Raw genomic sequence first — 23457 nt, forward strand, 5'->3', positions numbered from 1 at the left:
CCCTACTGCAAGTGGATTAAAAAGACCAACAACAACAATGGATCTAGCATCCAAAGGTCAAGTTCATATTAAGCGTGCGACTACATGGCTAGAATTAGCTAGTCAAAGAGTACTGTCATCATCTCATCAAATAAAGAACAATATTGGTCAAATGCTAAGTCAGAAATACCAAACTGCTTCAGAGAATGTACTCCTCCAATTGAAAAACCATAAGAAAAACAAAGTTTTAACTATCTCATCACAACGATATACCTCTGACATTCAATCCACTGATTTTATTATGAGTGATAGTGATAGTAGTGACGAATATTCTTCTTCTGAAATGGGGGAAAATCATGATATCTACAGAGAAGCTGATCAACAATTAACAACAGCAGCAAATAAGAACAAATTACAACAAAAATGCATATCTACTAATGAAACAGACACTGTTCATTTTGCTTTTTTAAGGTATAAAACAAAAAAAAAATCTGTTTGAATAACAGTATGCGATGTTTAACAATCATGATTTCAAAATTTGAACAAAACCTTTTGTTTTTATTTAGAAACCAATTAGAACAAAAAATTAAAGATTCGAAACAAAAACAAGCTAATAGTGATATTGAAAAGAGCAAAGCTATTATCGCACCAAAAAGGATAATGTATTGCAGAGGTAAAGATAACAATAACAACAGCAACCAAAAAAAAAAAAAAAAAAAAAAAAAAAACTTTTCTTTGTAATTTAATAAAATACTCTTTTTCATTCAGTTTTGCAAATAAATAATCTAGCTTCAGTTCGTGGTAGGCATCTCTTTTGAAAATAAATAATGTTATACTAATTTATATAAATATGTATATATATTTTTTTAATAGATTGTGATTATGAAATATGTATCCGGCTTAATGATGAAATTATATCCACTAAGAGAGGTATATTACGTAAAGTTCAAAACACTGCAGTTTCAGATAGATCGTACGATGATCCGTTAGTCATGTAAATTTTAATATATTTTTATTAATACGTTATAAAAAAAAACTGTCTTAACTTGTTTTATTATTATTATTAAAGTGAAGCTGAAGAACCATTTTTACTTAACTTTACAGTTGCTGCACGCCATACAAACACACTTATTCGTGATAAGTTATTAAAGATGGGCTTCTGGCGATCCAATAGACGAAGAACAACAGAGATTATACATACCAAGCTTCCTCTTATTGGATATGCATGTTTAAACTTTGAGAATAAAATGGATGTATTAGAGCAAGGAATTTCACGTTTTAGATTGAAAAAGTTTGACGGCAATTCATCTAATCGTTGGATCAATATTGAATTACTTATCGATATTAGAGTAACAGAAACTGTATCTACTGTTCCTTGTCGTCGTTTCCCTTGGTCTTTTGAGTCTCAAGAGAGTTCTTTCTCTTTTCATGAAAGCTCAGAGGATACAAAACAGATTTCAGAAGAGCTATTAAAATCTCAGAAACACTGTCTAAAGGGTGATTATTTAACTGTCTATACAAGAGGCAAGGCTTATCCTGTAAGTATATTGACATGCGAAAAAAGAGAAAGAATGAGTATACGATTGATATCATTATTATTATTATAGACATGGAAGCGTTATTGGGTCATTGCAAAGGAAGACCAACTCATTTTATACGATTTCACATATAAGGTTAGATATTGTATATATGATAAAAATTAAAATAATATTCATAAATATAAATATATATAAATGTATACAGGATAGCAAGGAACCATTAGGTGTTATACCTTTAACATATTTACTATCAGTTAATAAACCTTCATTGGATGATTGTGAAAACACTGGAATCGCTAGAACGACTGGATTTGTATTGCAATTCAGTAAAAGTAATCCACTCGTGTTTAAAACAGTTCGTCTAGACCAAGAAGAAGAACTGGAAGGAAAAATTTTCATCTATGGTGATAACGAACTGAATACAAATTATTGGCGTAAAGCACTTGTTAGTCTCCAAGACTCAAATGAAACTGTTCATGGTAACAGAATTGAAGCCCTTATGGATTTGCGCTATCTATGGTAATGAAGGAAAAAATAAATAAATAAATAACTCCATTGTTATATAATTAAAACAGGTAATATTATCACTTAAATATTCCTTTACTCTCCCCTAAAAAAAAAAAAAGAGAGAGAAAGAAAGAATTGTTTAATTTATTAAGAATTAATAAAGTATATAAATATATATATATTTTTTTTTGTCTAAGCATAATTCATATTTATTAATATTATTTTATTACCCTTTCTTTGTGAGTTTGAGAAAAAAAAAGGGGGGAAATAGAGCTATACTATTTATTTACAGCATATATATAAAAAAAAAAAAAAATGAATATGTACAATACATATGTAAATGTATATATAATAACAAGATGAAATAAAATAATATATAAATATATATAACTATATAAATATATACATATATACATATATATATTATGACTTCTTAAAATCAGCAACCAAGGCTTCAATAGAAGAAATAGTACCAAAAACAAGACCAACAACGCCCATCAACATGGTTAATCCACACCAAGCAAGCTCGTAAATAGGTTTATTACGGAAACCTGTCAATTTAAAGTAGAAAATGATGGGAAAGATCAAAATCAAAGCACAGTTTGCAAAGGAACCAATCAAGGACATTAAATCATCAAAATGAGGAATAACAGCACCAATGACGCCAACAAAAACAACAGTCAAGATACGAAGACATGCACGGATCAAAAACTCTTTTACGACACCAAAACGTTCAACAGTAATATTGAGCATTTCTTCAACGTCTAAAGCGAATGAAGTAAGCAAGATAGGTGCAGCTGTGATAACATGGAAAGTCATAATACTGATGGCAATCATTTTTGGGACACCATTTGAGATTGAATTATAGACAGGAGATTGCACTGTATCACCGTAGACATAATAACCAGGTACGGCAGTAGCAAAATATAAAATAACACATGTAGTTAAACCACCAGCAACTACTTTAGGCCAATCACGAGGCTTTTTCATAGAGGCTTCGACATGAGGATAGACAACATTACCACCAAAACTAAAACAAATTGTACTTAAAGCGATAGGGAATTTAGGCCAGATAACAGTATCATGATGAATATTTTGAAGAGTTTTGTGATCAATACCAGCAACAACGATAACAATGATAACAACAACAGCAGTAGCAGCAGCACCTAAAGCACTCATGAAAGCTACTTCTTTCATTGATTTGACCAAAATAAAAGGAATGGCAACGATAACACAAGAAATAATACTCCAGGGTAAAACACCAAGTTCAGCCTTTGTGCCTGCACAAAGCTCATTCAAGTTAGAACCAGAAAGCACCATATACAAAATAGGAGCACCAAGTAAAATCCAAGAATTAAAGAAAAAAGTTACCCAGCCGCCTACAGCACCAAAGCATGTTGTTGCAATTTCCTTATAGGTTGATAAACGTTGCTTGCCATTCGCATATAAACATCGAATAAGTAAAACAGCTGTATACATAGACATTGTCCAAGATAAAAATAAAATAAGAAGACCGATCCAACCGCCTAAACGAAGGGCATAGGGAAGACCAAGAGTACCAGTACCTGCTACAACACAGACAACATTAAAATATGCAAGAAATGAAGAGCCAGCATGTTCACGATTAACGTCAATAATGCCATTTTCATTATATTCTACTTCTGCCTCTATAATTTATTTATTATTATTCACTTTATTTTTTCTTATCGCTATTTCTATACTTGTGTTCAACATACCACTATAAGCATCAAATGTAACGGATCCTTCTTGGAAATCCCCTGCTCTCTTTTTATCTAGATCTGATAATTCAAATGACATTTATATATGTATATATATATGTGTATATATATTTTTAGAATTCTTTTCTCTCTTTGTATATAAAAAAAATAGACGCTTCTTAGAAATTATAAAAAAAGAAAGAAAAAAAAAAGTTAAAGAAAAGAATAAAAATGGGGAAATCATATAAAAACCGACCCTTTTTATACATGCATTTCGTGAGTTTCAAATAGAGGTCTAATTATTGAACATGTTTTAAATGCCAAAAAAAAATTGATTCCATGTTCCAATCAAATTCGATTATTCGTGTTTTTTTGATAACCGTATTTGAATTTCAGTCCGAAGTCTTCCTAAAAATCAGAAATTCGAGCATAACAAAAATTAATTACAATGGTTACTATTGACGTAATTTTTAAGGTTGAGGAAACACAAATGTATTCCTTATTATAGTATGAGTTAGGTATAAACACCCAAGAAGCCTGATTTAATTTTACAGTTCATTTTATCCCTTATGTCTACGCGCATTTTGATTGGCTTTGAAGCCATGACTCAACTTTTTTTTTTTTTTTTTTTTTTTACATTACACAAGAATAAGATTAAATTCCGTCTTCTTTTATAGTTTAATTTTCTAATTATAAAAAGAAGAGGAAAGGTATACTAGGATCATTTACATTATTGGAGCAAAATAAGAACATAGTAAAAACATAGTAAAAACATAAGAAAACCATTTCTATGTTACATTACATTATATATCAAGCATGTAATTTTTTTTCACTTCTCTTTTTAAAAAAAAAAATTAAATGATCCGTACTTTGATTTATTCTATCGAAAATAAAAAATATATATGGAATTTTATGTTTCATAGATGTAATATAAGCATTATTTTTATGACAAATAAGCATATTTTTTCTATAAATGAGTTGTTACGTTCAATGATTATTGCTTTATTAGGATAATTAAATTAAAACATTTTAAAGTAGATAAAAAGATTGCTCTTTTACTTAAAATAATAAAGGACCAACTACTTATAGCCAAGAACAAAAATTTAAAATGCCCTCACTATTAACGAATATAATGTAAAGGCAATCTTAACTAATATGTCTTTTTTTTTTTTTTTTGAATGCAAAAAGTAAATATACACACATATTTATTTCTTTTATCATGAATATTAGCCAAGGATAATAATTGCACATCTTCAACATTTATGCATGTATGTATTTTTTTTTTTTTTTGCTGTATAAGGATATTATTTGTCGATTTATAATGATAATAATTATCCGCATGTTTCACCAATAACATAGCAAGTTTCTCTTAGTGTTATTTTTTTTTCCCTTGAACTTTACGGTTATAATAATACGGATACAATTTCTTTTTATTGTGAAGATTTAATATTCTATGTTATAGAACTGACGTCTCTATTTTATATGTGAAAGCATGTAATTAAAAAATAGACTACATAATAAATATTTGCCGCATCACAGGCACTAAGCAGGATTATCACAATATATGACTTCACATTATTATATTATTTATACGAAACTATAACTCAGGGCCATACTATGGATTTATTAACCGATAAAAGTATAGGTTAACCACTTGTTTATTATTTCGAAATATACGTTTCTTTTTAGAAAAAAAAAATCAACTGAAACATTTTTTTTCTTTTTTAAACATTTTGTTAGGAATAAAACAAGTTTTGAGAACGCTTTTTTTTTTTTTTATAAGCAATCGCCCTTTAAATACAACAAGCATCGTCAAAAAAGGACTTATTATTCAACTACACAAGTAGGCTTATTTATGCTATATAATATCTATCTAAATGTATATATTTAGCTTATGAAACCTAAAATAGACAATAAACAAAATGCGCTTATCAGTAAGCAATTAAACAATATATGTATATCCTATACTTGTTTTAGATAAACTACTTTTGGGAGATGAATTTTTTTTAAAAGCGTAGAGGAAGTTAAAATAGAATTGTACACACGTTAAATGAAATTAATTACTTATCAGCTAATTTAACAATATTTTGTCTGAAGACTTTATATCTAATGAAGATAGTCTGTTGATTCCAAGGTATAGAAAAGTCATTGATCAAGAATATAGTACAAATCTTAAAACGCCCAAGCTGGGTTACTACTGTTCACAGATCAAATTAATAACTTGAGTAGAAAAATATCTATATTTAAATGTCAATTCTGCTGTCTATCTTATTTGATTCAGGATTCATTTTTATCGATATAAGACACTATTATGTTTATTTTCTGTACTGTTAAAATAAATAACACCATTTTCAATCTATCTTTTATCTTAACACACTTATTACTAGACAAACGACTTAATGACATGTGGGATTGATGCGTATTGATCAGCCTTTCTATTTCTCTTTTCTACTTCTGCTATTATAGTAAGAAGCAGTCATTTTGCTTAGTCTTTATAATTTAATTTTCTCAAATGCTTATCTAGAATAGTCGATCATTGTTGGGTTATAGTGTATGACAAACGTTTCAAAATTATGATTATTCTTTATCGATTACGTTTTATTATCATTGCTATTCCTGACTACTTCTCATAAATTATATACTCACTAGGTTACCCTTTCATTTTCTCCCTTTTCACTGAGATCCTCTTTAGAATATAATTTTCTACCTTTTTACAAACAAAAAAAAGAAAAGATAGTGTTATTAAATTAACCGTAAATGGATAATTACTATCAGACCATTAACCTGAATATCAATGCAAAGTAAAAGAAGATAAATTGGATATGATATTGAAAACTTTATTGGAAAAAAATAGCTTTGAACATACATACATGCATGATAGAAAAAAAAAAAAAAAAGAGTGGAACATCCAAAGATTTTGTCTTCCCCACATAAGACAGATTAATACGGGTAAAGACTGTATAGAATCGTGTGAAATTTACACTCTTACGAACAAAAAGAAAATTATATTATATCTAATCATTATACAGCCTTGTATGAGATTATGTATTAATCAGCAAAATTTACAAGAGAAAATCCAGAACAATACTTACTTAATCATCTGAATCTATTCTAACTGATAGTTTACATATAAAGAACCCTTAAAATAATAATATCTATCGAAAGTATATACTGGAATCATTATGTTTTACGTGTTTCTGTAATTATAAATAACCGTGCAGTCAAGTATATGAATGCATGTACGCTATATAGTAACTTATTTCTTTTGTTTATTTAAAAAATTATCAAAGCACGAATATGAATAAAATAAGGTGATCGCATTATTCTTGGTAGCGCAAAGTCATATTATGCAATAATTACATTTAGAAAAAAAAAGAAAATACACTTGGAAGGCATTTAATAGCTTTATTTTCTTTTGAACATTTATGATATTTGTCATACATTATTTGCATTCTGCTATAACACAGTAAATCAAGAAAGGACTATGAAACTTGGTTAAAAATAATTCCCTATCTACCAACTAATTTTTGTAATATTATATAGTATAAAACAAAACAAAAAATACCTTCTTTTTTTGGAATATAAGAAAGCATTTAATTATAATATCTTTTCTGTTAGCTAAGATTTTCAGATACAAAGTCTTTCTTTTTTTATATATATATATTTGTATAAATATATATAAAAATTCCGCATAAATCTACAAAGGAAACTAATTTTCCGTAATATTCATTTTCTCACATAAAAATCCTACCTTTCATTTGTCAGTTATGAGCTCTTTGAAGATTATGAAATATGAACTATTTTTTATGAATTAAAGCGTCCACTCTTTTTTTTTTTAGGAAAAAATTATAATAGTTATTTTTGATATTATCACTAGGAAAAAATTAGCATATTCAACAACATGAAAGAGTATGGTTACATACATAATTACAATACAATGAATGATTTTACTTTGAGTTGGGAGAATGCTGAAAATGAAAAAATATATTCCATCATGTGAAGTTTAATATAGTGTAAATCTCCCTGGGAAGAAAGGCAATTTTTGAAAGATATTCTCTTTTTATCTATTTTTTTTTCTAGCATTTAGGAGAATTATATAAACTTAAAAAAAAAGGATCATAAAAATGCTTTAAATAAGTGTTACTTGACACTTGAAAGAAAATATTTAGACGCACAAAAAAATAATTTATCTCACAAAACAAAACAAAACAAAAAAAAAAAGGCCCTTATTTTAGTTCCTGTATAAAAGTGCAATTAAAATTATATTTTCTCCATTCAATATTTAAATTTGCTTTTATTTTAAAAAGGTTTATTATAACCAAAAAAAAAATGTATTTTTCTTCACTTTCTTCTATAGCTTTATCTCTTTTGGCTACTATTTATGCTACAAATATAATTGTTGAAGCTAAAGTAGACATTCTTTCTTGGGATGATGCTTATACAAAAGCTAAAACTCTAGTAGATCAAATGTCTCTCGAACATAAGGTCAACATTACTACTGGTGTAGGTTGGATGGTAGATATTTGCGTAGGTAATACTTATGCTACCACAAATCCCGATTTCCCTTCTCTTTGTCTACAGGATGCGCCTCTTGGAATACGTTTTGCTGATAACGTTACATCTGGCGTTTCTGGCATTAATGCTGCTGCTTCATTTGATAGAAAGGCTATTCTTGATCGTGGTTGCTATATTGGTAAGGAATTCTATAATAAAGGTATTCATGTTGCTTTGGGACCCGCTATGAACTTTATGAGAAGTCCAGAAGGTGGTAGGGGTTGGGAGTCTGGAGGTGAAGACCCCTATCTGCAAGGTGTCATGGCTTCAGAGATGGTGAAAGGCATTCAAAGAGAAGGTGTCATTGCTACTGCAAAGCATTATATTTTAAACGACCAAGAACTTAATCGAACTACAGGCTCATCTGATGTTGATCAAAGAGCATTGCATGAGATTTATGTATGGCCCTTTGCACGTGCTGTTGAAGCTGGTGTAGGCTCTATCATGTGCTCATATAATAAACTAAATGGTACTTACGCTTGTGAAGACGATTACACATTAAATACTGTCTTAAAGGGCGAACTTGGTTTCAAGGGCTTTGTTCAATCCGACTGGGCAGCTACTATGTCTACAGTCCCCTCTGCAAATGCAGGCCTTGATATGACTATGCCTGGCGATATTACCTTCCAATCCGGAGACTCCTATTTTGGTGCTAATCTAACAGATGCTGTCAAAAGGAAAGATGTTGCTGAAGAACGCGTTACTGATATGGCTACACGTATTGTTGCTTCATGGTACAAAATGCGTCAAGATACTAATTTCCCAAAGACAACTATTAATGCTTTTGTTCGTGATAAAGCCGCTTATAACAATGTTCAAGCAGACCATGGAAAATTAGTTCGTGAAATGGGTGCTGCTTCCTGTGTTCTTCTCAAGAATTCGGGTATTCTCCCTATTAGCAATAAAGTTAAGAAAATCGCCCTAATTGGTAGTGATAGCAAAGTTAATCCAGAGTAAATGTTATACTCCTTAATTACTAAAATAGGGTGCATTTGAATGCTAAAAAATCTATTTTTTTTTCTATCCTATAGTGGTCCTAACGGTTGTGTTGATCATGGTTGTAATATTGGCCATCTTGCTCAGGGTTGGGGATCTGGTACATCTGACTTCCCCTACCTGATTGATGTAAGCATATATATATATATATATATATATATACAAGAAAAGAAAGGCTTATATCATATGCTGATGTTTTTCTCCCATCCCTCCTCCTTAATTTAGCCTTATACTGGTATCTCTAATGCATTAAGTAAGAGCGTAAAGATTTCATTAGCTACTGATGATTATGATCTTAAAGCAGCAGCTTCAGCTGCTAAGGATGCGGACATTGCATTTGTCTTTTCTAGTGCTGATTCTGGTGAAGGCTACATTGATGTTGATGGTAATATTGGTGATCGTAAGAATCTTACTTTATGGCACAATGGTGATAACCTGGTAATAATGAAGCAATATATATATATGTATATATGTATATTTTTATATATATTTAGTAATATTTAAACAATTCAACTTATTATGCATTCATTATAGATTCAAGCTGTTGCAAATATTAATAAAAACACTGTTGTTATTATTAATTCTGTGGGGGCTGTCCTTATGCCCTGGATTAATCATCCTAATATTAAAGCTGTTGTTTGGCCTGGTCTTTCTGGTCAAGAATCTGGTAATTCTTTAGCAGACATTCTTACAGGTAAAGTTAATCCTTCTGGTCGTCTTCCTTATACTATCGCCAAAAAAGCTTCTGATTATAACGCTGCGATTGACCCTGCTGATACTGTTGTCTATAAGGAGTCACTTTTAGTTGGTTACAGATGGTTTGATCATGCTAATATTGAGCCACTCTTCCCATTCGGTCATGGCTTGTCTTATACTACATTTAAATACAGCAGTTTGGGGGTTAAGGTTTCTGGTAAGAGCGATTCAATTAAAGTTACTACAACTCTTTCAGTTAGGAATACTGGTAAATATAATGGTGCTGAAGTTGTTCAAGCTTATATTTCATTCCCTATGGATGCTGGTGAACCCCCTAAAGTCCTCCGTGGCTTTGAAAAAATTTTCCTTAAGAAGGGCAAAAGTAAAACTATTACTATAGAATTCACCAAGACTGAGCTTAGTATTTGGGATACATCCTCTAATTCTTGGGTAATCCCATCTGGTAAATTCACTGTTCATATTGGTGCTTCTAGTCGTGATATTCGTCAAACTGCTACCTTTCATCTTTAATTTTGGCCTATATATATTATTACAGTATCTAGAAAATAAAAAGGATGCTAATGACTGTATTTCCAATATATCATAGAAATAAACTGATGCATATTAGTTCATTTATCTTTAAAACTATTACATAAGAAAACATGAGGTTGGCTTTACTTTTTGAATTTATCGAAGCATAAGTCATTTTATATTTCTTTCTAAATATGCATAATAAAATCCTATTTCGAAATGCGAAAAAAAAAAAGCTTGGATTATAAATCTAAGGAGTGCACTCATAATATAGCTAATTATTTATTGTCTTTAAATGAAACCGTTAACAAAAGGAGAATGAGTCTGAGGAGCTATATTAAAATAATTTGAAGAGGCAAGAGATTGATGATATTGTTGAATTTGAATATGCTAGTAAGTACTAACCATGCAATATTTACACAAGACACTAAACTACGTTCATTTTAAGTCTGAAACTGATAATGTGCAATTAAGTAATAATAACCTATCTATCAGTAAAATCATGAAAAGAAAAGCTGTTAGTTCATTCAATGATGGAGCTCTTATAAATTCCAAAGACTCTAAAACTTTGACGTTCATAACATTGATAAAAAGTTTTGATTTACACTCTATTATTGATCCTCTTTGATATTATAGGAACGTTCAATCTTTTATTCTCCTAGAGATCTGTGATACTACTAAAAGCTCAAAAATTTTTATTTATAGATAGCGAATAAGAATTTCTTCTTAAATTGTATACTGAAAAAGAAAATACAATATTATACTGTAATTTTATTTATGTAGAAAATTATAACTAATGTAAATAAATAGCAACTAAATGGTATGCATAATAATTGGTCTCATTTTTTTTTTAGAAGTTTGTAAATATGAGAAATACTAAAATATCTTTCCCGAATATTTCTTAATCACCTTAAAAAATGAATAGTTCTTTTGTTTGAAATTATGTGAACATTTGCATGTCTTTGAACAGAAAAGAAAATAATAATAATTATTTAACAAGTAACTTGATTTGCCTGAACTAAATATCGAACAATTTTCGTCTATTGTTGAGAACAGAGTTAAGCCTGATATATTTAGTGATAAAGAAGATTTACATACAAGGATTTCTGAGGTGTATAAGAGTATTCCTTGGTGCATGCTAAAAAAAAAAATCAATCTAACACTCTGATGATACTTCTTCCAAATGTTTAAATAAAGAGCCTCTCTATCCGTATTAAAAGCCTAAGTGTCATTCATTTATAAAAAAATTGCTGATTAGATGATTTCTGGCATGTTCGTTGGTGTTTTTTTTTTTATCAAATAGTCTACTAATTGAATGATCAAATCTGTTAATATGGGCCATACGTACTATAAATGCAAGACTATATACATATAAGAACTTTTCAATTATTTGTTAAACATTCATTTGATAACAATACACATGATATGGCAGAATTCTATTAATAATGTATGTTTTATAGTCAAATGACACAATATAACAGTAAACATATTTAGTGAAAAACAATTATGTGTTCGAATATTCTAACTGATATAACCTCAATTATATTTCTTTGGTAGTGTTATAGTCTTGTTTATATATATACATATATAATATCAGTATTTGATTACACATACATACATACATACATATGCATATGGTAGAGACCCAATACAATTATATACATATATATATATCTATATACATATATTATTACAAAAAAACACATATAGTATATGACTAATGTTTATCATAATGATTACATAACGTGTAAATAAGCCAATTATTTGAATAGACTGATGTAATAATCCAATCAAATTGCTTCATTAGCGTTTCTTATCGTGTGAAATTTAAACAATACAACATGATTGATCTTGTTTCTATTAGTCTTTTTATCTCTAATTTATTTATTTTTTTTTTCCACTACTAAGTTATATCTCTAATTCTTCTTTTATACATACATACATAAAACACGTACACACATATATGTTAAATCTTTCTACTGAGCTAATTGAATTGATAGCACATTACTGTTTATCTTCCAAAGATAAGGCATTACTTTGTCAAGTAAATCACCTATTTCACTCAGTTATAGTTTGCTTACTGTATAAGAATGTCATGATAACCTCCCCTAGACAATACCTATCATTCAAAGAATCAATGAAAAATGAATTTCTTAGTAGGCATGTACGTTGTTTAGATCTATCTAGTTATACAGCAAGAGGATCACGTTGGACGGAGGACCAGGCAAAGTCTATCATTATAGCCGATGAAATTTCGACTTTAATTAATAGCTGTTATCAATTAAGAGAGCTGTATATAGGCGAAGAAATAATGCATGTATTTGCATCACCTAAAGTAATCCAAATTATCTTTAGTCAACAAAACAGATTGAATACAATCGACTTGACTGGATTTTGTGATAGGAACTGTACACAAACGATAGCAGATTTCTTTAAGCCAAAAACAAAAAAAAGAAAACTAGTAGTGGTAGAGAAATTAGCAATTGAAGAACTAGATAATGATGAGTTAGAAGATGCAGTAAATGATCACTGGTCAATTCCAAGAGAGCTTGAAAATATTTCATTTTATATGTGTATGGCTCTTTCACAAGAACATTTCTTTATACCCTTTTTTAAAAAGCTGTCTACTGTTGATCAAGAACTTAGGAAGCTAGACCTAGCATATACCCAAATAACAAGTGAGCTCTTCTTGCATCTTAAAAATATGACCAAGTTGACGCATTTAAACTTACAAGGATGTCATTCACTTTCCTGCTGCTCCCCTTTAATATGTTTCTTACAAAACAACTGCAGAGAGCTAAAAGAACTGAACATCAACATGGACTTTAATGGTATCGGTGGTTCTCAATTTTGTAGTAAATGTATTTCAAAGATAATCAGATTTGGATTACATACAACTCAGTCCTTAGATATGAGTGGCCATACCCATCTAGACGATTCAATATTAAATCAAATATTAATAACTGCAGAGCAACAGGACCATTATTTTACAAATTTAAGATATTTCTCGATTGCTTATTGTCAGAACATTAGTTTAAGAACTTTAAAGCGATTTTTAGTTCGTTTGCCTAATGTAGTTTACCTAAACTTGGCGCACACTCCTCTTACTACTGATGCTAACTATTTAACTTATGTATTAAAGATAATATCGAGTATTACTGAGAAAATTAGGGTTATTGAATTTAGTCCATTTTCATCAAGGAAATACCCTATTCAAATAGAAAATTGGAGGCTTATTAACCAAGGCAGAAGAACATATTATGCACTGGAAGATATTGGCTCTCCTTTTTTTCATTCTAGGAAAATAATCCTGTCTAATGATAAAACTTTATCACCCATGAATAAATATTGGAGTTATTCTTATTAAAATAAAATAATGAAAATAATATTATCATATATTTCCATATGCATGCTCTCCACATAGACAGATGTGTAGGACGTGGAAAGGAACTGGAAAGAAGAAATCAGAAAACATATATGCTGTTACCAGATATGTATATATAAATATATAAATATCTATATTCGTCCATTCACTTTAGAATCAAAGTAGTGAACAGATACTTGTCTACAATTTGGGGTACTGAAAATGATACAACAGAGAAAACGAACTAAAAAAAAATAAGATAACAAGATAAATTATATGAAGGTTAGCTATACAACCGTTACCAGTTAATGAAATGTATGAAAATAGGTAAGAAAAGTATTCCAGCGAATAATTTAGGGAAGATTATTCAATTGCAAGTATTTATTATTATTATTATTATTAAGAACGACCTACTAGGAGATAGTTTAAATTATCATAGATAGACAGACCAAAGAGGACAGTTTGAGAGGATCTTCAAGTTAATATTTCCAAAAGTAAAAAAAACAGGTAGGGATATTGTTATAAACTATTCAATGCCATATAGAACGGACTTGAAGGAATAATACCTTCTGACAAATGGAATTTGAGAAAGCTCAAAGAGTGTCCTCTCACATTTTTCAAGAGATAGTCATATAGATGGTATGTTCATGAAAAATAACTTTATCAGGATTCAGAAGATCTTTTGACTTATTGGACAAAGGGATACTCATATTATAAGAATAATTCTAAAGGTATAACTCTATTGTTATCCATAAATTTAATATAGGAAAGGTTGTGATTTTTGCTGTCTTATATATCATATTATCGCTATAGAGTTGATTTAATTGCGAAGACAATTGCTTATATTCGAATATAACTCAACTCCTTACAAGTGTATTCACAATATCACTTTTATGTATATATATATATATATAAAAGACTGGTCTAAGAATTCAGTATACCATTACAACTAAAATTATTAGGAAATGATAAGAACGCATTAGTTAAAGGCATCAAGCACAACTAATTTAATTATTGGTTGCTGTCAAATTCAATCAAAAACTATTAACTAAATTAGGGAAGGGGTTAACTAGTGGTGGCTGATGCAAAATTAGTGACTTTTATTTTTTTTTCTTTTTCTTTTTCTTTTTCTCACCAGAACAGTTTCTCTTTGTTTAATCTTTTTGATCATCAATTAAATAAACATGAGCATTCAAGGTTTTTGGGGATTAGCTTGTAATCCTGGAAAGACTTATAGTCAAGTTGTATCTGCACCTTTTCGTATTGCCATGGTATGTTAAACGTTTTCTTGTATTTTTTTTTTTTTTTGCGTGACGATTCTATTTCTTTTAACCATGTTTTACTAACTATTTTTATATTTATTTCATTAGGCTTCTCTTACTGAAGAAGTAAAAGATAATAAGCGTACAACCATTTCTGTTGTTGTAGATAATAAAGAATTTGTTCTTTGTACATTAATTCCTAACAAGGTAAACTAAAATTAACAATCTTGCAAATTATTTGCATAATACCGTATAAATTGCTCATCATATATTTATTTATATAAAAAGATTGAACAACAAGCTTTGGATATTACTTTTGTCGAAGGTGAAGAAGTTACCTTTTCTGTCAAGGGCGCCAATGTTGTTCATTTAACTGGTAACTACGTTTTCAACGATGAAGATGAAGAGTTAGACTCCGAAAATAATTCTGAATCTGATGACGAAGAATTTGATGCCGAAGAATTTTTGAAGCAATTCCCCCCTGGTACAAAACCCGAAGATATCCAAGCCTTATTAAATGAACAAGGTGATTCTGATGAAGAAATTGATAGTGATGAAGTTGTTTCTGCTGAAGAAGTTGATTCAAATGATGAAGAAGAGGAAGAAGAAGAAGAAGAAGAAGAGGAAGAGGAAGAAGAAAAACCTGTTGTTAATAAGAAGCGTCCTGCAGAAACTGCTGGTAAAGAACAAGCTTCTAAAAAACAAAAGCCTGAACCCAAAAAGGCTGAACCTAAGGTAAAGAAGGAAGAACCCAAGAAGGAAGAGCCCAAGAAGGCTGAACCTAAGAAGGCTGAACCTAAGAAGGCTGAACCTAAGAAAGAAGAGCCTAAGAAGGAAGAACCTAAGAAGAAGGAGGAACCTAAGAAGAAGGAGGAACCTAAGAAGAAGGTTACTAAGCTTCCTAATGGTCTTATAATTGAAGATGTAAAGATCGGTGAGGGTGTTTCTTGTAAAGCTGGTCAGAGAGTTGGCATGCGTTATATCGGTAAACTTACTACCGGTAAGGTCTTTGATAAGAATATCTCAGGCAAGCCTTTCTCTTTCCTTTTGGGTCGCGGTGAAGTTATTAAGGGTTGGGATATTGGTGTTGCTGGTATGAAGGTTGGAGGTGAACGTAGATTGACCATTCCCGCTCCTTTGGCTTATGGTAAGCGTGGCGCACCTCCTGATATTCCTAAGAATGCTACTCTCGTTTTTGACGTCAAATTAGTTTCTATGAAATAAACTTATTTAATTATATAAGTTAAAAAATTATTATTGTATATATTCTTATAATAACAATTAAAGAAATTTTTAAATAAATAAAAAAAAACAGATTATAAAATGGTACTTTTATTTAAAATTTAAGCATCCCAAGAGGAAGTAGCGGGGGCTTCAGTCTCTTCAGCCCAGTCAGTAGGTTGAGCAGACCAGTCAGCGGCAGCAGCAATACCGGCAACACCTTCAGCATCACCTTCAACGGCCCATTCACCAGCAGCAGCTTCAGCAGTGGCAGCAAAGTCACCACCTTCAGCGGCTTCAGCTTCAGCATTCTCCTTCTCAATTTCCTCAGGATCACGGTAGAAGAACATATCGACCATGACGTCCCAAGGGGTGTTGTAGTCGAGAGTACCACGGAGACGGAGGACAGCACGAGCCAAGAGCCAGTAGATCAAACCAATAGCGTGCTTAGCCTTGTTGTTGGTGGGAATGGCAACATCAACAAACTTGAGAGAGGCATCGGTATCAGCAAGAGAGATGACGGGGATGTTGACATAAGAAGCTTCCAAGATAGCTTGGAAATCAGAACGAGGATCAGTACAGATGACCAAACGAGGTTCACGGAAAGAACGGGTGATGTAGTTAGTGAAAGTACCGGGAGTGAAACGACCGACGATGGCTTCAGCACCAATGTACTTGGCGAACTTAAGGGCAGCACGATGACCATAAGGACGAGCAGAAATAACAACAATGTCCTGAGGCTATATATATCATATGCATACAATACATTCAGTTTTCTCATTCTTTAGAATATAAATGATTGCATAACTTATAACTTACGTTTTCAATAGCAGCAATGACACGAGCAGCAAAGATGAGCTTTTCCCAAGTCTTACCAATATTGATCAAATTAATACCTAAAAAAAAGAATCCACAAAAATAATAAGCTCTTCCTGTCCAAAAAGGAAAAAAAAACACACACAAAAGAATTACTCTGCATTTCGACAATTCTTACCATCAGCACGACGCTTATAGATATAAGGAGCCATACGAATGTTGGCATTCTTGGTACCGATGTGACATTGAGCACTCAACAAAAGTTGAATATCTTCCTCAGTGGCGTTAAGAACTAAGAATAGGTTGATTGTTGAATTAATGAAATGGATATCTGATAGCTCACACTTTTACTTACGGGTAGGAACACGGGACATCGTGATAATCTGCTTTTATCTACAAATATAAAAGTGGATGGTTATTAAAGATGGTTATTGTTGGATGGATGCTTATACATACAAGGTTGGCAGGGAAAGAGAGGGTTTCTTAATTTGATACACGCAGGTTAATTGGTAATAAAATGAAAAAGGTATAAATTGTCCGGCAATTGTCCGAGCCAACTAAACACAAATTTGACAGCTTAACAAACACACTTTATTGTTATATGCAATATTATGTAATTTTATTTTTAATTTTTTTATTTATTTAGAAAAATGGTTGTACATCAAATAACTTAGAATCTAAGCTTGCTGAAGAACCACTTGTTCTTGCCAGTTTGATAACGTTCTTCAAAGAGCTTCTTGATGACCTAAAATAATAATAAAACTATGAGATAAACATGCGCAACAAAATTTAAAGTAAAAAAAAAAAATTACCTTCTTAGATTCTTCACGTTGAGTGGGTTCCTTGAAAGTATCAGCGGAAATAGTACCCTTGATTTGCTCCAATTCCAAACCGTAACTAATACAAACAAACAATTAATAAACAAATACAAATAATTTTGTGTTTTGTATTTACTTACCGAGTGGGCATCATGTGGTTGTAGTTGATAATCTTAATGAAGGGCTTAACCTTGGAACGCTTAGCAACCTTCTTCTTACCCATAGCCTTGGTAACCTTAAGAGGAGTACGTTCGATACCAGCAACAACGGCATAACCGTAAGGTCTGTCTTTGGTACCTTCATCATGGTCTACATAGAAAAAATAAATAAAATAAAATAAACAAAATACGTCAATTGAATTCTGTCATTTCTTCTCCTCATTTCTAATTATTAAAAACTGATGCTTACTACGAACAACGACAGCCTTCTTGCCGGCGTAACGACCTTGCAAAATAACAACAACCTAATAAACAGAGCTTATATTAATTCCAGTTTCCTCATTTGAATTGGATGAAATGAAAATTTGATGTATTTTTCAGCAAAAAAAAAAAAAAAAAAAAAAAAAATGTATCGATCCATCCATTATTGATATATTTCCATTCATCCATAACGTATTTTAATTCTTTTTTAATATAGTTGATACATACTTTACCAGCCTTGATGAACTTGACCATTATGGGTAGTAGTATGTAAAGGAAGAGGAAGAATCTGAGTTTCGACAGGTACTTTGTGAGCTATATCGTCTCTGCACATCAAAGTATCCGCTTTCTGAGTTTAAATATTAGTCAGAAAAAAAAAAGAGTTTGATGAAAAAGAGTTAACAAGCTCCTTTTTTTTTTTGTAATTAACATTAACATGAGCAAATTAGTTCATTATGCTTTTGATGCTATTTTAATAACAACTATTTTAGCTGGTATTAAACGTTCTACTGGTCTACAGTTAAGTTTTATTGTATTTCTCTTTTTACATGTAAAATATCTAATTTTTTTATCGCTTAAAGACCAGCAACGTCTAAGATTGAAAGCAGTACTATTCGTAACTATGTTGATAAGTATCTTAATGTAGGCGAATGGATATTTGACATGACCATTGCATATTTGAAACATTCGTCTTATTTTACAAAGGAGAAATACAATAATAAAGAATGACAAGAATATACATCACTAAATACCCCTCTTTCTCAGTTTATAATAAAGCCTTTATAATACTACTTTTTAAGCTTATTTGTCGTAACGTTTTTTTTTTATATTCGACTTCATACTTCCTCCCCTTTTTTTTTCTTCTTTTTTTCTTTTGATACATGCTGTTATAATGACCTGTCACAAGACCGTAAAAATAATACATTGTATACATAGTTTGATATTGCTAATACTAGTCTAATTTTATACAGGTACAAGATCATTTTAAGGCATTCTAAAAAAAATGAAACAGTTTATTGAATACTACAAATCTAAGATATAATACTACGTTTGTAAAAGAAATACGTATATGTGTACGCATGTTCAATGATACAAGTAATAAAACCAATGTGAAAATATGTAGATCGAATTCTAAAAAAGTATGTGCACATTAGCACTAATACTATTACACCTTTCCCCCCCTACCTCACTTTCGCTTTCTTAACATTGTCTTTTGCAGTGACGGTCTACGAACACAGTTGTTACAATATGTAAATGTATTTACTTATTTACTAAAGAATCCAGATGAATGTTGTAGATATAGTAAATTCTCACTCAAATTAAAAGGATCAAGGTATAGTTAAGGATAAAGAGAACGTTATTGTAGCTAATAGTGTATTTAAGTTTAAAAAAGGTTTGCCAGATCATTTTCTATTCTATTAATTCTTCGGTAAATCTATCATCGTAAAGAAAAAAAAAAGTCCTGCTTTGAAACAATTCAACTCTGAAGCAGACAAAAGTGTGTTTAAACTAGTATTTTCTCTGCCTAATAAGAGCAACTCTTGGCATTTTTAAAAAAAAAACTTGACATGTGTTCCTGATGACGAAAGAGAAGAATGTATAATTTTATTGTTGAATGCAACTATATTCAGTAAGCAAAATGAAGATTAATTCTAGACCCTTTTTTTTTCATTTTAGTTCTTTAGTGATCAAGTTTAGTGTTGATAATGAATGGTATTGTTTGTGAAATAAATTGAGAGAAAGTTTAATAAAATAGTAGTAAGGTTATTTCTCTTTTTAGTTATTATTAAACTATGTGGAGAAATACCAATTCAGTATATACGAGTATGTTGAAAAAATAAAATAAAATAAACTATACTCATAGCATAAAATATCTACTTGCTTGGTAGTTTATAGAAGTGGCATCTACTACTTTAATATATTTCCTAGAGGATGCCAAGCATCATGCATCAATTGTCAAAAGTTGATAATCTGCAACTGTTGTAAGCATGCCTAAATATTCAATTTTTAAGAAATCTCAAGTTATTACTACACAGTATAATGATACAAAATATAGCAATAAAATTTATTTTTGTACATGTGGAAAGCACTGTGAATTTTGCAGTGAAGAATAGTGTGAGGAAGCTGCTTATCAACTGACGAGATTTTCACTGAATAAACACCATTTATGCTAGTGCTGACAGCATTGTAAACCAACTGTTCTGAAGATATTAAAAAATGACTTTAAAGATAGTAGTCTGAAGTCGTCTTTGATTTGATTAATGAATATCAAATCATACCTTCTCAGTTGATCATAGCTTAGTTCTGATGAATAGAGAGTCTAGCAATAAATAGTCTGTAAATGGCAGGGTACATACACATCTGTATTAGTTTCTTCATGAGGTTAAAATGGAAACTTCAAGACAACAGTTATAATTATTTGTGCGGGCCTTTAATAATAATAATAATAAAAAATGGTAACATGCTAATCGCAGGTCTCTCTCCGCCCCTTCTATTTTGTTTATTTTATTTTATTTTATTTTATTTTATTTTATTTTATTTTATTTTATTTTATTTTTATTCTTTCAAGATGGAAGTTGATCAAATAACAACTAATAGTACCGAGTCTATAGTAAATACAGATACACCATCATCTATTGTGGAAACTTCAAACAATAATCCGGGTATGGCTAGTAGAAGGACAAGTGAAGAACAAGAGCTTTATCCTATTGCTGTCTTGGTTGATGAATTAAAAAATGAAGATGTCCAATTACGTTTAAATGCTATTGAAAACTTGGGGACTATCGCTATGGCTTTAGGTCCTCAAAGAACACGAGATGAGCTAATACCCTTTCTTAATGGTATACATTTATATACATGTAATGAATTCGAAATTAACTTTTTAATATTCAGAAACTGTTGACGATGAAGATGAAGTCCTCTTAGCAGTTGCAGAACAACTTGCTAACTTTTCTGAATATGTTGGTGGTCCTGAATTTGCACATTATTTATTAAGCCCTCTGGAGAATTTAGCAACTGTTGAAGAAGTTCTTGTTAGAGATAAAGTAAGCGTATACATACACAAATATATTTATATCGTGTATTTAAAGGAACCTTTTTTTTTTTAAAAAAAAAATTGACATCATTAGGCTGTAGAATCAATGAATAAAATTGTCAAATTACTTAATTCATCACAGATATCACATTATTTTCTTCCTTTACTGAAACGTTTAACTTCAGCAGATTGGTTTACAGGGCGTATTTCAGCATGCGGTTTATATGCAACTGTATATTCTAAATGCACAACAGAAGAACAGAACGAACTAAGAAGTTCATTTGCTCAACTCATCCAAGATGATACACCTATGGTTAAGAGAGCTGCTGCAAAAGCACTTGCTGTATGTGTGTTGAATCTTTGATATTAGCTTTTCTCATATAATATTATTTTTAATTTTATAGGATTTTTCGAAAGAATTAACGAAACAACAACTTATTAATCAAATACTTCCCTTATTCCTTAGACTTACAACGGATGATCAAGACACTGTCAGACTATTGACTGTAGAAGATTTAATACAGATTGCAAAGATATTTAACCCTGATGAATGTAAGCAATATTTGTTAGCTACACTTAAAGCTTTAGGACAAGACAGATCATGGAGAGTGAGATATATGGTAGCAAAACATTTTGCAGAGGTGATATATATATATATATGTATGTGTGTGTGTTTGTGTATATATATTTATATTATACTAGCTTTGTAAAGCCTTAGGTGACTCTATTACGCGCGAAGAAATGGTCTCATTATTTGTGAGTCTTATCAAGGACAGTGAAGGGGAAGTTAAAATTTTGGCTGTTGGGCAAGCACCAGGTAACAAAAAAAAAAAAAAGTCTCTATTCATTTTGAACAAAAACTCAATTATTATAATTTATTAGCATTTTCAAAATTGATCGACCAATCAGTTACCATCGAAAAAATTCTTCCCTGTATTAAGGATCTTGTTATTGATACAAACCAGCATGTTCGTGCTGCTGTAGCTTTAAATATCAAGGGATTCGCTCCTATCTTAGGGAAAGAATTGTATGTGAATATTATATTATATTATGTTATGTTATTTACCTTTTAATACTTAGGACTATTGAATATCTTTTGCCCTTATTTCTTCAATTGCTTAAAGATGACTTTCCAGATGTTAGACTTAATATTATATCTAAGCTTGAAGACGTAAATGAAGGTAATTGATTGTTAATATGAATAGACAAATTATAAACTGAACCTTTTTCTTTGATAGTTATTGGTGTAGATCGTCTTTCTCAATCACTCTTACCTGCTATTGTTGAATTAGCTGAAGACAAACAGTGGAGAGTCAGGCTTGCGATTATAGAGTATATTCCATTATTAGCATCACAAATAGGTGTAGACTTCTTTGATGAGAAGCTTCTTAATTTATGTTTATCATGGTTGGTTGATGCTGTCTTTTCCATTCGTGATGCAGCAACTACCAATTTAAAGAAATTAGTTGGAATATTTGGCTATGACTGGGCTAAAGATACCGTTTTACCTAAGGTTATGCAGATGGCTCAGAAGGAAAATTATCTTTATAGAATGACAACTCTTTTCACCTTATCGGTAAGTATATGGCTATTAAGCTATTATGAATAACATATTTATTGTTATCTATATATTTATATGTATATGTATGTATGTATTTAGACAATGGCAGTATCTCTTACACCTGATATTATCAAAGAAAAGGTTCTTCCTACTGTAATTGGGCTTGTTGATGATCCTATTCCAAATGTTAGATTTAATGTCGCTAAAGCCTTAGAGGTTCTTATACCTATTTTGAAACAAGATCCAACTACAACTGAACTTATTTCTACTGAAGTTATGGATGCGCTTAAGAAGCTTTGTGGAGATTTAGATGTTGATGTTAGATTCTTTGCAGAAAAAGCATTAATAACAGGTACCAAAAAATAAAAATTTGTTACTATTTACTTTACGCTCATACATACTTTCTATCTCTTTTTCTCTTTCTCTCTTTCTTTCTTTCTTTC

General features: G+C 30.6%; 9 protein-coding genes across 9 annotated transcripts; 6 read left to right on the forward strand and 3 right to left on the reverse strand.

Moving 5' to 3' along the window:
* The first annotated feature begins 1052 nt into the window (after positions 1-1052).
* On the forward strand, positions 1053-2127 carry BX663DRAFT_512679 (uncharacterized protein). The gene is made up of 3 exons (XM_051528042.1): positions 1053-1517; positions 1587-1652; positions 1723-2127. The coding sequence occupies exons 1-3, from the start codon at positions 1131-1133 to the stop codon at positions 2038-2040; spliced, it is 771 nt and encodes a 256-aa protein (XP_051381858.1). The 5' UTR covers positions 1053-1130; the 3' UTR covers positions 2041-2127.
* A 127-nt stretch (positions 2128-2254) lies between these two features.
* On the reverse strand, positions 2255-3930 carry BX663DRAFT_512680 (transmembrane amino acid transporter protein-domain-containing protein). The gene has a single exon (XM_051528043.1). The coding sequence runs from the start codon at positions 3507-3509 to the stop codon at positions 2448-2450; it is 1062 nt and encodes a 353-aa protein (XP_051381859.1). The 5' UTR covers positions 3510-3930; the 3' UTR covers positions 2255-2447.
* A 4008-nt stretch (positions 3931-7938) lies between these two features.
* BX663DRAFT_512683 (glycoside hydrolase superfamily) lies at positions 7939-10660 on the forward strand. Its single transcript, XM_051528044.1, has 4 exons — positions 7939-9249; positions 9328-9421; positions 9518-9730; positions 9827-10660. Exons 1-4 carry the CDS (start codon positions 8072-8074, stop codon positions 10517-10519), a joined length of 2178 nt encoding a protein of 725 aa, XP_051381860.1. The 5' UTR covers positions 7939-8071; the 3' UTR covers positions 10520-10660.
* A 1279-nt stretch (positions 10661-11939) lies between these two features.
* BX663DRAFT_487159 (uncharacterized protein) lies at positions 11940-13886 on the forward strand (the record flags this gene model as incomplete). Its single annotated transcript, XM_051524721.1, has 3 exons — positions 11940-11966; positions 12230-12266; positions 12697-13886. 3 exons carry the CDS (start codon positions 11940-11942, stop codon positions 13884-13886), a joined length of 1254 nt encoding a protein of 417 aa, XP_051381861.1.
* A 1181-nt stretch (positions 13887-15067) lies between these two features.
* BX663DRAFT_456130 (uncharacterized protein) lies at positions 15068-16470 on the forward strand (the record flags this gene model as incomplete). The annotated part of the gene is made up of 3 exons (XM_051523854.1): positions 15068-15154; positions 15254-15352; positions 15434-16470. 3 exons carry the CDS (start codon positions 15068-15070, stop codon positions 16367-16369), a joined length of 1122 nt encoding a protein of 373 aa, XP_051381862.1. The 3' UTR covers positions 16370-16470.
* On the reverse strand, positions 16471-17556 carry BX663DRAFT_512689 (ribosomal protein S2, flavodoxin-like domain-containing protein; the record flags this gene model as incomplete). The annotated part of the gene is made up of 4 exons (XM_051528045.1): positions 16471-17106; positions 17186-17262; positions 17361-17474; positions 17538-17556. 4 exons carry the CDS (start codon positions 17554-17556, stop codon positions 16489-16491), a joined length of 828 nt encoding a protein of 275 aa, XP_051381863.1. The 3' UTR covers positions 16471-16488.
* Positions 17557-17852: 296 nt separating this feature from the next.
* BX663DRAFT_436681 (ribosomal L27e protein family-domain-containing protein) lies at positions 17853-18674 on the reverse strand (the record flags this gene model as incomplete). The annotated part of the gene is made up of 5 exons (XM_051523199.1): positions 17853-17927; positions 17995-18079; positions 18141-18309; positions 18409-18463; positions 18648-18674. The coding sequence occupies 5 exons, from the start codon at positions 18672-18674 to the stop codon at positions 17853-17855; spliced, it is 411 nt and encodes a 136-aa protein (XP_051381864.1).
* A 170-nt stretch (positions 18675-18844) lies between these two features.
* BX663DRAFT_512695 (uncharacterized protein) lies at positions 18845-19223 on the forward strand. The gene is made up of 2 exons (XM_051528046.1): positions 18845-18938; positions 19001-19223. The coding sequence occupies exons 1-2, from the start codon at positions 18856-18858 to the stop codon at positions 19146-19148; spliced, it is 231 nt and encodes a 76-aa protein (XP_051381865.1). The 5' UTR covers positions 18845-18855; the 3' UTR covers positions 19149-19223.
* A 1695-nt stretch (positions 19224-20918) lies between these two features.
* On the forward strand, positions 20919-23453 carry BX663DRAFT_512696 (armadillo-type protein). Its single transcript, XM_051528047.1, has 9 exons — positions 20919-21259; positions 21312-21463; positions 21548-21796; positions 21858-22094; positions 22156-22270; positions 22336-22480; positions 22534-22634; positions 22692-23029; positions 23114-23453. Exons 1-9 carry the CDS (start codon positions 20989-20991, stop codon positions 23378-23380), a joined length of 1875 nt encoding a protein of 624 aa, XP_051381866.1. The 5' UTR covers positions 20919-20988; the 3' UTR covers positions 23381-23453.
* Positions 23454-23457: the final 4 nt, after the last annotated feature.

Source organism: Cokeromyces recurvatus (genome assembly GCF_025118155.1).
Source record: "Cokeromyces recurvatus strain NRRL 2243 chromosome Unknown BX663scaffold_16, whole genome shotgun sequence".
In the NCBI taxonomy this organism is placed as follows: Eukaryota; Fungi; Mucoromycota; class Mucoromycetes; order Mucorales; family Mucoraceae; genus Cokeromyces; species Cokeromyces recurvatus.

Excerpts from the sequence above, each read along its gene's own strand:
- BX663DRAFT_512696 (XM_051528047.1), top strand. The coding sequence starts at position 20,989 with ATGGAAGTTGATCAAATAACAACTAATAGTACCGAGTCTATAGTAAAT. Across the intron at positions 22,271-22,335 it reads GGCTGTTGGGCAAGCACCAG|CATTTTCAAAATTGATCGAC; the intron begins GTAACAAAAAAA and ends ATAATTTATTAG. Across the intron at positions 23,030-23,113 it reads CAACTCTTTTCACCTTATCG|ACAATGGCAGTATCTCTTAC; the intron begins GTAAGTATATGG and ends GTATGTATTTAG.
- BX663DRAFT_512695 (XM_051528046.1), top strand. The coding sequence starts at position 18,856 with ATGAGCAAATTAGTTCATTATGCTTTTGATGCTATTTTAATAACAACT. Across the intron at positions 18,939-19,000 it reads AAACGTTCTACTGGTCTACA|ACCAGCAACGTCTAAGATTG; the intron begins GTTAAGTTTTAT and ends TATCGCTTAAAG.
- BX663DRAFT_512680 (XM_051528043.1), bottom strand. The coding sequence starts at position 3,509 with ATGTCTATGTATACAGCTGTTTTACTTATTCGATGTTTATATGCGAAT.
- BX663DRAFT_512679 (XM_051528042.1), top strand. The coding sequence starts at position 1,131 with ATGGGCTTCTGGCGATCCAATAGACGAAGAACAACAGAGATTATACAT. Across the intron at positions 1,518-1,586 it reads CAAGAGGCAAGGCTTATCCT|ACATGGAAGCGTTATTGGGT; the intron begins GTAAGTATATTG and ends TTATTATTATAG. Across the intron at positions 1,653-1,722 it reads TATACGATTTCACATATAAG|GATAGCAAGGAACCATTAGG; the intron begins GTTAGATATTGT and ends AAATGTATACAG.
- BX663DRAFT_512683 (XM_051528044.1), top strand. The coding sequence starts at position 8,072 with ATGTATTTTTCTTCACTTTCTTCTATAGCTTTATCTCTTTTGGCTACT. Across the intron at positions 9,422-9,517 it reads ACTTCCCCTACCTGATTGAT|CCTTATACTGGTATCTCTAA; the intron begins GTAAGCATATAT and ends TCCTTAATTTAG. Across the intron at positions 9,731-9,826 it reads GGCACAATGGTGATAACCTG|ATTCAAGCTGTTGCAAATAT; the intron begins GTAATAATGAAG and ends CATTCATTATAG.